This window comes from Melozone crissalis, unplaced genomic scaffold (assembly GCF_028551555.1).
Source record: "Melozone crissalis strain CALT ecotype California unplaced genomic scaffold, PUWL_Pcris_2 ptg000008l_1, whole genome shotgun sequence".
Lineage (NCBI taxonomy): Eukaryota > Metazoa > Chordata > Aves > Passeriformes > Passerellidae > Melozone > Melozone crissalis.
The window spans coordinates 12,862,843-12,880,675 of record NW_026535786.1 but is presented as its reverse complement, the minus strand read 5'-3'; the positions used below and the strand labels follow the sequence as shown (position 1 = coordinate 12,880,675).

General features: G+C 48.6%; 1 protein-coding gene across 1 annotated transcript; it reads right to left on the bottom strand.

Annotated features, from left to right (window-relative positions):
* Positions 1 to 63: 63 nt before the first annotated feature.
* On the bottom strand, positions 64 to 14,094 carry LPCAT3 (lysophosphatidylcholine acyltransferase 3). Its single transcript, XM_054269639.1, is given in 14 exon segments — positions 64 to 407; positions 524 to 650; positions 770 to 928; positions 1,464 to 1,611; positions 2,208 to 2,374; positions 2,662 to 2,748; positions 3,405 to 3,513; positions 3,923 to 4,101; positions 5,163 to 5,200; positions 5,287 to 5,380; positions 5,533 to 5,639; positions 5,758 to 5,865; positions 13,898 to 14,051; positions 14,053 to 14,094. Coding segments are annotated over 13 exon segments (1,509 nt in total). The 3' UTR covers positions 64 to 407; positions 524 to 533.
* Positions 14,095 to 17,833: the final 3,739 nt, after the last annotated feature.

Genomic DNA, 17,833 nt, shown 5'->3' with positions numbered 1-17,833 from the left:
CGGCATGTGACAGTTCACACTCCCACACCGAGGCACCCGAGAGGAAAGGAGCTGAAGCCGATGTTAAAAAGACCAGGAGCAATTTTTATCTTAGATGACAAACGTAGAAAAGTCAGAAGGTGGCTCCAATCCAACGCAGCACCTGCCGTGAGTGTGGTACAATCATGGGGTGTCAGCGGAGAGTCGAGCGCCGGCCGCGGGGCGGCAGAGATAAGGCAACGGACAGAAGGTGGAGGGGCTCAAGGAGGCTCGCTCGCATCCCCTCCTTTCGGGTCTCTGACCCTGTGCTTTCTCCTTCCCCCTCCTTGCGTTGAAAAATAGTCAGACTTCAACACAGCAAACTTGGCAGGTGATGCTTTGCTTCCGGAGTGTCAGATCAACTCCTACGAATGCACAGGCGGTACAATCTGAAAAACAGAGGTGCCCTATATTTGCTTTGGTTGATTCCGTGTTTGCCTTTCACCTTGGGCTGCAGCACTGCTGCCCCACTTTACCTCCTGGTCTCTCCCTCGTACAGCCTTACCGTTTGGCTGTTATTCTGCTCTTTTTAGCTTTTCTTTCCGTGGCACGATTGATCTGCGAATGTAAGGCAACACCAGCAGTAAGGTGAAGAACAACACGTGGCCGAAGAAATAAATAGACCTGTACACCTGTAAAGAGAAAGGCAGGGTTGGGGATCAGCAACCAGCTTTGTGCCAAGAACCCAGGGGAGAGGATGGAGGGAACAGCGTTGACCATGTGGGGTCATCTGTTTGTGGCTTCTAAATACCTTCATCCATTTGTCCCAGGTGAAAAGGCAGAATGGCACCAGGGAGTAACCCATGAACATCCAGTGGTTAGTCTGCTGCAGCACGTAGAAGATGGGCCGCAAGACAGTGATGGAGGCCAAGGTGCTTAGGGCAGGACTATCCCGAACAAGGTTCATGGCCTAATTTAAAGAGAAAAACCAGAATTCTCAACAGTTGGATGTCCTGTGGCTGTATATGCAGGTTCTGGGGCCAAAGTTCTCTATCCAGCTGTGTAAAATGTGTTTTAGTAAGCAGGTAGTCCAAAAAAGTAGCTAAATCCCCTGTCCTGGCCAAAGTTTTAATTGAGAAAATACATTTTAATAAGGGATATTGTTCCTGCAGTACTAGGAGATTTAACAGAGGCATTCAGCTCATGTGTTTGTCCTCCAGTCTTTCCAGCTGCCAAGCACTTCAGCTGCCTTCTGCTCACATGCCAGGTTTTCCAGTTCTCTCCCTGTCAGCTTCTGCAATACATTTATGGTTGGCCCATGCAGAAAGTAGCAACCTACTAAACTCTTGAGAACTAAACCCTGCCATGCTTGAAAACCAATTCCAAAGCTAGCAGCTATTTTTGATATTTGATGCAAATAAAGCCTTCAGCGTGGCACTTTCCAGACCCAGAGGCAGAGGCTAACACAGGCCTCCCTGTTCTGGTAAGTCAGACATAAAGCACACCTGTCTTTCCACGATGACTATCAGCAGCTCCATCTGAAAGCACACCAGGTAGCCAGAGTGCAACCCGTGCCAGATGGCCAGGAAGAACAGGGCCAGGGCCTGTGACAGCAGTTTGTTGCCCAGGAACTTCAGGCGCTTGAAGATGTAGCTAGAGCAGAAAAGAAACAAAGTGCTTGCAGGTTATCCTCTGCCCTCCCCTGCTGTGTCAGGGATGAAGGGCCCAGGGGACCCAATGCCTTTGCATGCCCTGTGCTGGCAGGAACAGCATGACCAGGGCAAAACCTACATCCAAACAGTCTTAAAGAAATCCCAGCTATAAGGGAGAAGAAGGGGGTCAGTACATACAATTTGGTTGTGGGTCCCAGCAAGCGCTGAACCAAAACCCATCTGAGTTTGGAGTGGGGAGCACCAAGAGCCATGATGCAGGAAGCAGCTGTCAGAGCAGCTCTGGCTGGCTGAGCTGGCAGGCAGCCCCAAGGGCTTGCTGTAGTCCCATTCTAGTCTCTGCTGCCATCAGCTGCTTGCCTTTATTAATGAACTGCCATTCCAGGTGAATTAACAGATCTCTCTGACCCAGTACCCCAATAACCTGTTTCTAAAGGCACAGCAGCAAAACATGGGAAAAGGTGCACAAACTGAAAACTGGCAGATTCTTCCTCTAGTGCTCCTGCTTAGCCTTAGGTCTTGGTTCTGCTGACAGAACAGAATTGACACATTATAGAAGGAGAATTTTGTCCTGCTCACCGGGCCACCCAAGCATTGGTGTTGATGTTGAAAGAAGCAATGGTCCCTGTGAACAAAGGTGTTGTCTCATACAGCCAGACCTTCATGTTGGCACAGGCATTCCACAAAGGCTTTCCATTCTGGTCTTTCCCATTGTACCCCAGACCAACAAGGATGCAGACACCTTCCTGTCAGAAAATGCACAAGAAAGACAAGATGAAAATATTGCCCTATTTTTGCTGGAGAAGCAGAGCTGAGGAAGTGCTGACTATCACTGTGTTGAGAGCATCACTACAGATGGAACATATGGATTAAAAACTCCCTTTTGGTTAGCTAGCCTTTGCTAACTTAAAGCAAGCTGAACTGACCTGCACTGATCCCCAGATATTTGGATTTCTTCCATTTAGTGCTAAGTCTAAGAGGCTGGGACCTTTATTCATTTGTCTTTTGCTTCTGGAATGACATCTAGACTCACCGTAACAAGCCAGCAAGTTACGTATTTGTAGAGTATAACTTTGCCCCAGATCAATATGTAACCACAACGGAACCAGAAAGGCTTCTCCTGCAGAGATAAGAGAGAAACAGAGTAAAAATAAAACCTGGAGTTGAGTGGCCATTATGACACAAGGTATTTCATCACCATCTTTTGTTTAATCTGTGTTAAGACATACACGCTGGGCTGCCAGGCTTATGCAAATTTAACACATCATTCTCTTTCCTTTGGTAATATTTAGCTATACTGAAATAGGTAGAGTTTGGGAAGACTCTGAGATTAGCATAATCAAAATGCTTGCTGATAATCTGCCAGTAGGAATTATTTGTTAGGAGCTTTCCAAGAACATCAAAGATTATGGTAAGCCTTACGATTTACTCTAGTGAAATTCTTTGCACATAATGGTTAAATGGAAAGTCATTAAAAGGTCATAAAATACATATGAAAACCAACAGTAGCATTTAAGATCAATTATCTATTTGTAAAAGTTTTCATTTGTTTCAGTTCTGCTCAACAGATTTCTGTTCTCCATCAGGTGGAATCATCACAACAGGCAGTAAAGCCAAATTAGCTGTGGAAAATCTTATCACTAGTTGCTGACTTATTTTTAAATTGAGGCAAAAATAAAAACAAAGAAATAGAAAAATAATTCCACTCTTGTAGATGCAGTGCCCACCAGAGAAGTGGAATTCTTCCCCACCCCACAAGGCCAAGTGAATGCATACCATATAGTCATCTGAGGTGAGGTACTCGTCAGAGATGTATGGGCTCGACAAGGTGTAGGTTACCAGAAACAAGAGACCCAGGCTCAGGCGCTTGAGAGCAGGCACGAAACTGAGAAAGAAAAATACCAAGGTCAAGGAAATGCCTTGGAAAGAGACCATCAAACTCATAGTTTTAAAAACAGAGGTGGAGAGGAGGAGGTGGGGGAAACAGCGACAGGGAGTCACCACATTCCACTGCAGCAGCTGCCTCCATTTGGAAGCTGGGATGCAAACATCACCAGGCTGGAACTGAGTCTGTACTAAAGATGTCAAATGATTGTTGATGTTCATGCCCTGGAACAATGCTGGGACGTTAAGCAGAGTTACGAGTGACTTTTGAAAGACTGCCTTGTCTCATAGATCACTCCTGGCCACGGTAGTTCTGTGTCCAGGTAAGAAGGCAGTCTGCTGCAGGGAACGTGGAGGAGTCGGCATTCTAGGATCGTAGGAAGGGGAGAAGCCAAGCAGCTTTGTATTACCTATTGGGTCTCTGGCCTGGAACGTCAGTCATCTCACCCCTTGCCAGTTTCTGATAGTCTGTCATGGAGAACTGAGGCCCAACCATGAAGGCACCATAGAAATAGGAGAATCCTGAGATCTCCAGCAAGGTAGGAACCCCCCGAACAGCAAATCGCCGCTGCTCAGGGGTCAGGAACTCCTGCACCAAAGGGAGTGGCATTAACATTATCCCAGGGGATTCATCCAGCTCTGGGTATTATGTCCTCGCCCTGCCTCCTTTCTGGTTTTCAGTTTCTTTTTTGTTTCAGTTCTTGCTTCCCAGGGACATGGAACTTTACACTTTGTACTTCATGTCCATTCCTCTCCCCAGCCCCTCTCTATGCCCACCCCTTCCAAACAGCAACAAGATCCAATGGTTGAGACCAGTTGCACAGGTGTCTATTCCCAAATAAGCTCCCAGCATGGAAGGGATCCACTGACATGCATCCCTGGCAGCAGAGTAGGCATAGTAGGAGCACTGCAGTATCTGACCTATTCCAGTCTCTGACTGCAATTCCATGTACTCTCCCAAGACCTTATTGTGCTACAAATCCTACTTCTTGATGCCAAAATTGTTTTTAAATACTTGAAGCTTCAGCTCAGGAAGTTTCATCTTGACCTCATTTTCCTGCAGTCAGCAATGATTCTATGGATGCTACAGACTTGGTCAGGCCTCTAACAGGAGATGGGGAATGGAGGTACTTGGAGCAGGATTTGAGGGACTGTAGCATGTGTAGTGCCCTCTCCCACACACTGTGCTGTGCAATTCTCTGTTTCTCTGAGCTTAAAAGCAGGGTCCTAACAAATGGTAAAGGGCAACCATTGACAAGCACATGGTAAGATTAATCAAAGGAAAGGAAGATGGGAACTGAGATCCAGTACTGATTGTCTGCAAGTTAAAGCTATGCTACCCACAAGACACAGAGCATCAGGTATTGGGAATCTAAAGCAATAGATTTGGGGGAAGGAGATGGTGGGAAATTTGGAAGGGTGCAGAGTAATATTCTGACATAACTGGAACAACTTCTGTCCATCTCTAATCACTACTGTCTCTGTTCCAGTCTAGAATTCAGTGCCCTCAAACACTCCCAGAGGCTCCCCTCTCAGCTGTGGCTTTTACCTAACAGTGCAGCTTGCTAACTCATATCCTTTGAACTTGATTTTCTGATCTCTAGCTCACTGGGACAGCATGGAATGATGGAGAAATGGTGGCTAACTCACCGGATCTTTTCCTCCATCATAGTAATCAATGGCCAGACCTAGAGATGAGAAACAGTGAAAACTTGAAGCCCTGGGATGGGCACAGGTTGCAGAGTGCAAGAAAGAGAAGAGAGGTGTCACTCACCAATCAACTTAAGTGTCAAGACACAATGTGGCATTGTCCACTTGATGTCATAATGCTCTGTGGCTGTGAAGTAATATCCAGCCATAAGGTATGTCTGAAAGAAACCATTGTTTGGGTTATTCAAACTAATTCCTCCAGCTGGTTTTGATCTGCCTTCACTTTTCCACCCGCAGTTGCTACTGAAGTGCTAAACTGAGCAGAGGCCTCCCTTGTACAAACCCAAGGAATAAAAAAAAGAGGGTTTACCATCTGAAAGAGAAAGGTGGTGATGACGGCAGTGATTGTGCGACCCATTAGTCTCAGGATCAGGAACTGGATTAGGACACATATCAGGGAGTGAAAAAACTGCGTCCCTGTGGGCAGGAAAAAGAAAGAGAGAGATGAGAAATAGAAATTAGATGTATAGGTCCTCCCTCCCAAATTGCAGCTTGCCCTGGGCCAGGCAGCTCTCTCTTCCCAACCTCAGCTTACCAAAATTGAAGTAAGCAATTGAGAGTCCTGTGAACACGTTGTAGAGGTGAACGAGGTAGGTCTCCTTCTGGAAGAGGAAGTAGCGCTGGAACAAGGCAAAAGGATATCCTGAGAGAGAAAAAAAAAAAAGGAAGAGTTGTAAATAAGCTTAGACAAGTATTTGTCATGAACCAAACTACAGCTTTTCTGAACATGTACTTTGCATCACACATTATCAACACAGGGCATAGTGTTAATTCCTGATACTGCATTTGCATCTTGGGAGACAGACTCCAGATGAATTACTCTGTACAGAAGAAAATACTTTAACGGGAACATTATTATAGCAAAACTGACATTGAAGTGCAAAAAATTACAGGATTACATTTTCTGGCCTCATTCAATATATGAGATGGATAATGCTTAAATACATGAATCACACTTTAGCCTGTGATTCATTTCCAAATTATGTGACAAACACAATGAACATGGCAAGAAGCTAGATTTAAAAAAAAAAAAAAAAGGGAGGGGGAAGAGAAAAACTTTATGGTTAATACCATTACAATGTCCAAAAAACCTCAGTCCTACTCCCACCTCAATGAGTTCTTTCAGCTTTAATTTCAGATCTCCTCAGGTGACCTCCAGTAAGATACTCTCGCTTTTCTAACTCTGCAACTTTGGATTTGCATCTGATTTGTGAACTACTGGGTACACAAAGCTGTAACTAAAATCCACTGGTACTACGCATGTGGTATTTTTGGAAAAAAAAATCAGTCAGAAGCATTTCATATGGAGCAGCTAAGAAAAGTGGAAGGGTTTTTTTCCTTGCATTTTCTGTGAGGTAGCTCCTAGTCTAAGTTAGGAATGCCTCCAGATTATTCATCTGTGGCTCGAGTGAGAAGTAAATATTTGTGAAGCACTCTGGTAGTACAGTGAGAAGCGTCACACAGAACACCACAATTCAATTAAATTCTGTTGTCTAGGTGAGTTTCATGAAGCATGCAATAAGCACTGCCACATAGCAGACAGTAAATATAATGTCTTAATGCACAGTGGCACAGGAAGTGTTGCAATTCCCTTTTCTAAAGGCATGTGCAGAAGGCGCTGAACTGGGATACAAGAAGCCACTTTAATTCTGGCATCTTGTAACTTTATTGCTCTGCTTTGCAGGCGTGTCCTCTTACGCTGCTCAGAAAAAGGGGAAATTCGTCACATCCCACAATACTGGCATCCACACTACTCATCATCCTGGCTGAGATCAGGAGCAGTGAATGGAGCTTTGCTACCTGCACTAATGGAGCAGCAGTAGCAGGAGGTGGTCATGCTTTATAGGGAGCAGTAATAAAAGGTGATGAAATGCACATTCTGCCGAGAAGTGTATGATGGATGGAAGGCTTCCAACAAGCAAGGCCAAGTCTAGTCACTACTGTGAGAGGAAATGAGAAACTCTGTCATGTTATTTAAGTACATGTCTGGCAGTGCTCACAGGCTGGAGCCATTTTAAGGCCCTCTCCAACCCCACAAATCCCTTGGGAGGGAGCCCTGGAGTTGGGGACTTTGGGGCTCCTTTCTAGATCCTTTTGGGCTCATGTTCTGCTGCGTCCAGATGTGTACCTGCTGCCTCCTGAAACCGAGCTGCTGCTCCCCATTTCCTCAGTCTCCTGCCACCCCTCTTTTGGTTTTCCCTGCCTCCTTGTTGCTGTTCCTTCCTCCTTTTGTGTCCCACGCCACAGGCTGCTTTCTGGCCAGCCCCACATACCACGGCTCTCTGCTCCCAGAGCCTGGCAACCTCCCTCCTGCACATCCAGCCTGCTCTCCCTTCCAAAGCAGCAGTCCCAAACTCCCCTACAAAATGCCTTACCCTGACCATCCCTCTCCCTTCCCGCTCTTCCATGCTTTTTACATAGCCTGCTTCAGTCCCTTTCCACCCCCACTGCTGGCCTGAACACCAGCTGAGGGGGAAAGAGGGAATTGGCAAAGAGAGTTCATCACACGGGCTCTCTGGGGATACAGGAGTAACTCAAAGAATTAGAGCAATTCACATGATTAAGGAAAAAAAAGAAAAAAAAGTAGTATTTTCTACTGGCCTTTTACTCAGAAACATACAAATGGGGATTCTTTGTTCATGAGCCAATCTTCCTGCTGAAGTTTAAAAAACATAGGAAGAACTGGCTTTGAGAAATGGAAAGTGGTAAAAAATATGAAATTTTATTAGATCAAAAGTTTAAAAGCTGAGGTTTAGTGTGGAAAAATGTTTCCCCCTTCTGAGCAAAGGGGAGAAAAAATCAGAAATACAGTAAAAGCAAAATTGACTTCTGTTCATCAATATGCATGGTTTAAAACCTTCCTTTTAAAGAGTCTCCCACTCTCTTAAAAACCACTAATATTTTGCAAACCAGTCAATTTCTACCATTTTTTTCCCCTCTAGCCATTTCTATAGACATAATTAAAGTATGACTGAATACTACAATGTAACTAGTGTTCCTACTCTTTCTGAGACCTGTCTCATTTGTCAGCTGTGCTCCTTTTTAGCTCTAACAAGGAGATCATGTCATGGTTTGGGTACTGCTGCTCTGAAGGTAAAAGAATGATGAACCCTTGCAAATAGAGAGTTACTAATAATACACACTGCATCCATGGTTTTAGAAACTATAAACTTTAACCCTGGTCTTGCTCTACGTGGCTGCTGTTCCAGTCCAAAGTCACAACATCAGCTTAAATTCTTCTGATATCTAGAGCAGCTTGTCAGTACTCTGGACTGCAGTTTGCCTACAGTTTTGTTGCATGGGATAATTTTCTCAGTTTTACAACTGGGCCAGTTGCATACTGCTGATACAAACTTTAACCTCCAAACAGCAGTGGGTAGCAATGGTCATCCTGATGTAGCCCGTGCCCTTCTGAACACTGATAAACTATCTATTAAACAACAAACAATTCCTGCTGATAACAACACCAGTACTCCTGCCCTACTACCACGTCCCTGAACCAGCCTGAATTAGCAGAGCAGCTTTTGGAGCTATGGTTGCCTTCTGGCAAGCTGGATATGCCAGCAGCAGGAAACGCGGCGCTGCTTTGCTTCTGCCATTCAGAGCAACAGGACAAGAGTCCCTGCTCCTTGCTGCCAGGAGGCTCTGCCCAGCAGCTCCCACTCTGCCAAACTCCCCTTTCACGGCTCCCTAAGCAGAGTGGATGAAGCAGAGTGGCAAAGTGGCTGTAAGACTCCTGGAGAAAACAGCAGGAAACCTCTGATCCAAACTCATTCTTCCCTATGCACCACAGAGCTGAAAAACAGCCTGCACACAGAGCTGGGTTTTCCCTCTAGACACACACCTTCTATAGAATGGAATTAGCAACTGAGATTATTTTTGTTTTTACTTGACAGGAAGAAGAGGATGATCTCTGGTTAAGAGAACCATGGAGATAGAAGGAAAGGACAAGCTCAGCTTCTTGGCCACGGCCATTTGGGAGAGTAATGGGCCACTGCACAAAGCCCAGCTCGTCCACAAATGCAAGAATCTAATTGAGCAAAAGAAGTTAAATCATCAAGAAGGTGGATTAGGCAGGAGAAAAGTTCCACTAATCCCAAGCAAAAATAGTGCTGTCAAGTTTGCCATCTTCTGGACTGGGTGATTAAGATGCCTCTCTTTTTCCAGAGATAAAGCTGCAAATAAGAACAGCAGAAAGATTCTTTTCATCTCTGCTCCCTTTATTTCCCCTTTGATATGCTCTATCTCATCCTCAAGCTTTCCTCTTCTCCCTTTTTTGCTGAACATTTAACTCCTCCTTTGTTAACATCCAACAGGGCAATTGTCTCAATTTTTTTTATACGAATGCTAAAACTAAAAGGAATGGGACAACAGGGGAAAAAAAAGTGTTGAAATATCCGTCTTACCTAATATTTTAACTCTAAAGTTATTCCTTTCTGTTTCTAACACTGCAGAAATGCCACACCTTGTTAAACACTGGGTGCATAAACATGAGTATTTTAATTCAGCTCAGGAGTTTACCTTGAAAGTCCACTTCTGGTGCTTTAGTTTGCATAACAAAACTGTCTCAAAGCATGTGAACAGGGCTCTCTTCACACGAAACTGAACTGAAAACACACTGTGACAGGGCTGGCTTTATGGCAGGACATTGCTGCCTCTTAAAACTTTTCCCATCCTTTACCCATCAGAATCAGTTGCTTGGCAGGGCCTTGCAGAAAGGTTCCTGCTTGGCTGACCACCTGGGAATTTGATTTGGGATAAGTCAGCAGCTTTGGGTGGCCACAAGAATTTCACTGAGCCTAAAAACCTTCAGGATGCAGGGAGCATGAAGCAGAGCATGTATAAAAATGATGAGAGGTAGAAGAGCAGGAGATAGGACAACTTGCAAGTGAAGCAGCAGGTTTCTGGCACGCATTGGGTAAGAATGTGTTACTTTCTGCAGGTCCCTGCTATGTCCATGGAATGAAAGAACACTTTCCCAGTGCTTTTCCTGGCAGGTCTGGGCAAACCAGCAGGGTCATTTCTGGCTCAGGGCTGTAAACAGCATGTTGGCTCCCCTCCATATTATGCAGGTAGCTCACAAGGCACTGTGTAATATTATGGTAAGATAAATACCTTTAATTCTTTGGGATTGTACAGCCGTGCAAGAAGCATGAGTAACATAAAGTATTAAATACACAGTGCCATAAGGCCTCCTGCACCCTGGCTTATGCTTTGAGCAGTGCCAGCAGGAGAGAAATGTGTCCCCTCTCATGTGAGGACAGGAGCAGCAGCACAGAAACCCTGTTATCTCCTTCACACCACTGGAGCAGCTCCAGTGGGAACACTGGGACCTACTGAAGAGTGCAAGCTGGAGTTCGTCTCTGAAAGACATTCTCACACCATTGACAGGGTATAAGTGTACTGATATATATATATAAGTGTACTGATATATCACTATTTTTATTGTGGCAGGGTCCAGAATTGTGCTTCAGGTATTCCTGCTGCTGGTACTGCTGCCAAATTGCAGATTACTTTCTTCAAAGGTTGTCTATGCAAATCTTTACGTGGGGGAAGTCTGCAGTAAGTCCTTCATCTTGTACAATCCAGGTAAGGGACTCTATTCTAGCTGTAGTCTCTACTTCAAAATTGCAGCATGCATAAACCTGTCTCTGATTTAAATACAAAACTGTGACTAAAATCCCCATAATTTGCTCAGCAATGTGCTGTTACTTGTTCACTGAAACAACGTGGTGCTCTTTAGGACTACTCTAGTTTTAGTTCTTGAATGTTTTTTCGCCTTCTCTTGTTCTCTCCTGTATTTAATTTTTTTTTCAGTCATATCAGAATGCCAACAGCTTTAAATGACCTCTTTTGGTTATTTCAGATCATTACTAAGCAAACACTTATCCTGAATCAAGAGAGTAAATTCAGACTATTTTTTCAACAATAATTCAGCTTTCTTCAGAAATCAATGTAAGAAGTTGAAAAGTCCTTTGTGATTCTTCCTCTTTTTCAGAAGACTATTTTTACCTGTTTGTGGTGATCCTCTGAAAGTGAAACCCTAGAAACTGTTGTCACAGTAAAACTGCACCGTGTAGATGGGAAACTGCATCACAGAGGAAGAAATAGGCAACGACTTTTTAGTCCGTCTTTGGAACTATGCTTCACCCTCATGGCCTTGTCCTGAAATAATTCAGCAGTATTAACTGCAGCCAACAAAAATAGTTTTCTTCCTGAATCTTTGTAAACACCTGAAATGGAGGAAGCGAAGGAAAAGCCATACTTAACGTCCTAATGCCACTTCCAGCTTCTAGAAATGCCTTTCATTTATACCCCATGCCATCCTCTGAAGTGGTCATCAGCACTAGCTGCATTACCAGTGAGATTAAAAGGATTGTAAACTAAGCTGCAATTAAATGAACATTTCTTTGTGCGGGGCTAAGGAACTCCTCTCACTCTCATGTTGCTCTGGAGTGGTGTTTGGCCCTTCCTTTTAAAGTCATGGTACAGGTATAATGCTTTCCCACCCAGTGCTCACCCATCCATTAAGCAGGAGAGCTGGAGTCAGTCCCCTCTGCCTGAGTGGTTCAACCTACATGACCTGCAGGAGTGCCAAACTGCAGGCAAGGCTGTTTTGCATGCCCTGAAGCCTTCTGTCTGAAGTTATGCCTGCCACTGCATCTAATTAAAAGATACTGAGCTAGGGAGGAAGGACAGGGGAAAGTGCAGCTCCAGCCTCCTGCTTTGGTTTATCCATTTGAGGCATGCAGGGCAGAGATGTGAGTGGTCCTCTGGACCCTGCTCCCCAGAATTTTAATACTAATTCTAAAGATCCACTGAGGCTATGTAAAACAGATAGTGGCCTACCTTGGGAAGGGACACTGTGGCATCCCAGTGGCTCACTGTCGACACTGCACACTGAACATTTGTAACAGCACACAGGAGTCTCACGCTTCCTTAATCTGCTGACTGCAGCAGGCAGCTCTTATCATCATCAGGACAATAATTATCTGCTGTTCATTTCAAAGAACTGGTGCTGCACACCCACAAGACGCTGAGCAGGAAGCACCCTCCCAAATGTCGTGTCTCCAACTTACTGCTAGCAAGAAGCAACTTGGAGAGTACGATGGTGGTGCATTCTGCAGAGCCATCTCTGCTGCTGTGGCTGCCTCCACACACACTTTCTAGGACCTTTTCTGCATCAGCACTTGTTAGACTGGTCCCTTGGTTGATCCGGGTGACTAACCTCGCAGTGAGCTATCTGCCTTTTCTGGTTTAGGCTTCTGCCAAACAAGTAAATTCAATCAGAGCACAATTAAAGGACCAGAGAGAGACGTGGGAGAAAGGAAAGCAGGACTTTTCTCATTTGGAGGTGGGGAGCTGCTAGACTAATTAACGCTGACTTGTGTGCATGTCCTGTGTGTTTCCTAATTCTTCATTTTTTTCCTGGTAGAAGTTTGGTTTAACAAACTTCTACGTTGAGTTCTAAACGATAACCAGTTTGGTTTCCTGTATCGACCCTTCACGGGAAGAATGTTTGGCTCAGTTTGATCTCACACATCATAAACTAAATCAGGCAGAAATAAGTCTGGTGCAGACCACGGTTATGAAGTGACACAGTTTTTCTTGCTTGCATTTCCTTTAAAAATATTGTACTTCTAGTTAGCCAAAGCAACTTTATTGTGATAAATGACACAGTTGTGGCTGTATCACTTCGAATACACTTTCAGGTTCAGAGGAAAGCTTGTATTTCTTTCCTGCTAGGTGACTACACCACCAAATGCTTTCACAACCCAAAGTTTCCCTGAGGATCTGCAGAGATTTACACAGATAGCATGTATACACACACTTGAATTAATGTTTTGGGAGCTACAACCTCCCCCTCAATCGCCAGCCCACATCACAACTCCAGCCCTGCCTTAACCATTTCGCATGGAACTCAAGCATCTCGTGTTTACATAAGCGCAGGCACCCTGTGTTTTGCAACACGCTTCGCGCTGCAGGTGGAGCGCAGGACATCACCCCAGTTCTCCTGGCACGGAGCTGGAAGGTTTTGCCAGCCTGCCCGGTAGTGCCCCGGTGACACGCCTCTCCCGCACGGTGCCACCACCGCCGCACACACGGGTGATGTCCCCGGACAGCGACGTCCCTGCACTCGGACGGGGCAGCACTGATGGGCAGCGGAGAGTCCCGAGCGGACAGCCCTGCGGACACCCGCTCACGGGGCACGGGATGCACACGCATCACCGGCCACTCGCGGGACAATCCCAAACAAAGTTCCTGCGCCCGGGACACGGACCCAAATAGCAAATAGGGGTCTTTCGCAGGCTCCTCCTTGCCCCGCGTCCACAGGCGGCCTGCCAGGACCGCACCCCGATCTCCCGCGGGGAAACCCAGCGGGGTCCCTGCGCGCCGGGCGGGCGGGGGCTGGCGGGGCGGCCGCAGCGGGCACTTCGCGGGCTGCCGGCCGGGACGGGCGGTGCCGCTGCCCGCGGCATCTCGCCCGCCGGCTCGGCGCGCACACGTGGCCTGGCGCGGCGGCGCTGGGACAGGTGCGGCTCCGTGCGGGCGAAGCGATGCCCGGTCCCGGCCCCCCCACAGCGCGGCACGGCGGCGGCGGGGTCGCCCGTTCCCCCGGCGGGCGCGGAGCCCCGCCCGGAGCGCCAGCCTCGTCTCCCCCCGCCGTGCCTTACCCATGAGGATGGAGAGGATGAGGCGTAGCGCCTGCTCCGAGGAGCCCAGGGCCTCGGCCAGCCGCGCCAGGCTCCAGCCGGACCCCGCCACCGCCATCTTCGCCGCCGGCCGCCCCACCGGCCGGTCGCGCCCCGAACCCGGCAGCGGCACCAGCCACCGCGGCCCCCGCACCGCGCGCGGCCCCCTGCGCGCCCATTGGCTGCGGCGCGCCCGGCCCCGCCCCGCCGCGCCTGCCATTGGGCAGCGGTGGCAGCGGGGCAGGGCCCTGCGCGCACTAAGGCAAAGGTTACCCCGCGAGTGGGCGGTGACGCGGGCTGGCCTCGCCGGCCAATGATTGGGGGAACGGCGGCCGGGGGCGGGGCCGGGGGCCCGGCGGGGCGGGGCCGGGAGGGCGGGGCGGGGCGCGGTTCCCGATTGGCTGCGGCGGGACAGGAGAGCGGCGGGGCGGGCCGGGGGTTATTCGCGGACACGAGGCGCGCGCGGGGAGGGCGGGAGTGGCGGCGGCGCGTGGGCCGCGCGCGGGGCCCTCAGCCAGGGTCTGGGTCCGGGTCTGGGTCCGGGCCCGGGTCCGGGCCCGAGCCTGAGCCTGGTTCTGGGTCCTGATGTAAGCCCAAGCCCGGTTCTGGGTCTGGATGTAAGCTGAGCTTAGCTCTGGGTCTGGGTGTGAGTCCGAGCCCAGCTCTGGGTCTGGGTGTGAGCCCGAAACTAGCTCTGGGTCTGGGTGTGAGTCCGAGCCCGGCTCTGAGTCTGGGTGTAAGCTGAGCTTAGCTCTGGGTCTGGGTGTAAGCCTGAGCCTAACTCTGAGTCTAGCTGTGCTGCATGGCTCTGGCTCCTGGGTACTGGCTGTGGCTTTGGCCCCGACCTCAGTCGTGGCCTTGGCCACAGCCCCGTCCCTGTCCTTGGCCTCAGCCTCTGCCTCAGCTTCATCTTCAGCGCTGCTGGAGCTCCCCGGCCCTGCCAGGTCCCGCTGCCCCAGGGGCTCCCACAGGACACATCCCCGCTCCTTGGCTCCCGTGGCCCAGCACGGGAAGGACCTGCTTCCCTCACGGGCATTATGGCAGCAGCCGTGCTGTGCCCTGCCCCTCAGTGTGCCACAGCAGCAGGCACCGTGTCAGTGGTGCTCAGCGGCCATGAACCAAACCACAAAAAGTTCCACCTCCATGATGGAGAACTTCTTTACACTGAGGGTGGCAGAGCGCTGAACGTGCTGCCCAGGGAGGTTGTGGAGTCTCCCTCTCTGGAGACCTTCAAAGCCTGCGTGGATGCATTCCTGTGTCACGTGCTCTAAGTGACCCTGACTGGATAACCAGAGGTTCCTCCCAGCCCTAGCAATTCTGGGATTCTGTGACTCTCTGGTCACTCAGCAGCTGGGCCCACACAGACTCCCCATAACTCAGCTGCTGGATGGCCTTTTCTGAGGTGTGTCCCCTCATGCAGCTGCCCATGTGTGCACCCCAAGTTCTCCCCAGCTGAAGTTTTAGGTGCAATGGATGTGATCCTCTTCCCTTGCTTGTGTTCCTATTTTCCTGCTGGGTCACTTGGGTGTACAAATTCAGCTGAGGGGCAAACACAGGCTCGCACAAAGGTTCACATGAAAAGAGACCTCTGGAGTTCTCTGATCCAAACTGCAGCTCGCAAGCAGAAGTCAAGGCTGGAGCCATTTGCTCAGGGCAGTGCCTGGGTAATTGCTGTACATTTTCATGGTTGGAAAGCTCCCAGCCTTTCTGGGCTCCTGAACCAATGCTGAATCATCCTCTTTATCCTGATCCATTCTCCTTATCACCACCCTTTAGGTAGCAGCACCAGCACCTGCTAGATGCCATTTCTTATCAAATCTGGCTGGGAAAGGGACTGATTGGCAGCACGGCCACATAGACTCCATTTACTCAGGAGACCAGGCTAAAGACCTTGCCTCACCTTGCCCTTCTCTTTTCCAAGCTAAACAAATCCAGGTTTCTGAATAACGAAGTTCTAGTCACCTATCCACTGGGCTCTTTCCATTTGGTTCACACCTCTCTTGCACTGGGGACTGAAGAAGTGTGTGAAGAAGGGGAGAGCCTGGCCTTCTCCTCCAGAAGTCCCCTGAAGGCAGAGTAAGGTGCAGAGTAGCAGGACAAGATGAATAACAAGGGTTTAAAAACCCTCCTGGGTAGCTGACTCCGTCAGGTTAGACTCCACAAACAGGTTGCTGTATTTGTCCACCCTAACTAGTGGACAAATTTGCCAAATTTTTTGCAAAGCCCGAGGACTGGCTTTTCAAGGCGTGTCTGTCTCTCACTTCCCCACTCAGTTGTGTGTTTATGGTGTTTAGGCCACTTTCCCAAGTAAATCAGTTCTATGTGAGTGTGACAGCTGTCTGACCCTGCTAAAGGGACGTTTGACAAGAAATGATCTGCTTAGTCCTGTAATTTACTGCTGTCAGAGAAGAGTTTCAGAAGCAGCATCTGTTCCTGAGGTTGCCCAACAATTTCCATTGCAAGATTGTTTCCAGTTGCTTGAAATGTTGCTATATTTGACCTGTTTAGATTAAAGGCTTGATAGTCACTCGGAGGCAGAGCACAGTAGCTCTGAGAGGAGGTTTTAAGTGTCAGAACACGATGAGTGCACCAGTACTTTTCAGCAGTATTATTATTATTTTGATAATCAGGGCAGTGTTGTCCTTGGGAGGAGGGGTTGCAGCCATAACTCTTGATTTACTGTCCTTTAGATATACCATAATTTCGTAACATGACGCGGGCATTAATGTGAAGCTCGAGGTTCACATGAGCTCCATGAGGCACAGTGGGAATGCAGCTGCTGAAGCTTCTGAAAATCCAGTTCCACTGACTGTGTTCCAGTGGCTCCGTGCAGCTTTCCCACTCACCAGAGCCACAAGACCCTTCTTCAAGACTTCCTTCCAGGACCATTTTTTGTGTGCTGAGGAGCTGGAACAGGAATGTTGTGCCCTGCCTTGACAGTGCCTCTTCTCCCAGCAGGCACGGGAGCCTATCCTAATCAAAATGGCCATGGGAGAGGAGCTGGCTACTTGGGGCAAGGTGTCTGTCTGGGCAGCGGGATTAGGGCTGAACACTGATGGGGAGGAGGAAGATGCTGGAAAAGCCAGAGCCAGAATAAAATTAAATATGACAGAAGTCTGCTGTTGTCAACAACCGTGTCAAGGGAAAAGCACAGAAAGGGTGGGGAGAGAAACAACCATTAGGAAGAGATGAAGTATAGAGGGAGAAGAGAGATTCCTTGGAATAACAGGCAGGGAAGGACATGAAAATAAGTTTTCATTAGAAGAATGGAATTGAATTGGTGGCCATAGAGCCAGAGGGGGAAAAAAAAGCTAGGAATGGGTGAATGATAAACCAGAGAGATGGAGAAACTGGAATTTGGTGGATGTTGGAGGCAGGAAAGGAATAGTATGCTTGAAGTCATGCCACCTTTTCAGTGTGAAAGTTACTGAACAAATAAATCATAGAAGCATTAGGGCTGGAGAAAGCCTCTAGGAACATTGAGTCCAGCCATTAACCCGTCACTGCCAAGTGCACTGCTAAACCATGTCCCGAAGCACCACACCTACACACTTTCTGCCCACTTCCAGGGATGGTGATCCCAGTATTTCCCTGGGCAAGCTGTTCCAATGCTCGATCACTCTTTCAGAGAAGAAATTACTCCTAGTATCCAGCCTAAACCTCGGCGAGCCTGAGGCCGCCTTCTCTTGTCCTGTGCGCCGCCAGACCCCGTTTCTCGGGCGCCGCGGGCTCCGTTCCCCAGCCCCGCTCCGCAGAGCCGCAGCTCGTGTCCCCGGTGGCGGCGGGTGGGCTCGGACACTCCGTGCCGGGACCAGGATTTGTCACCCAGGGCGGGTCCGGGGAATCCCCCCCGACACCCGTTCTGCGGCCGGGCGGGGCACTCCGGGGCCGGGACTCCGCGGGGCCCGTCGGTCTCTG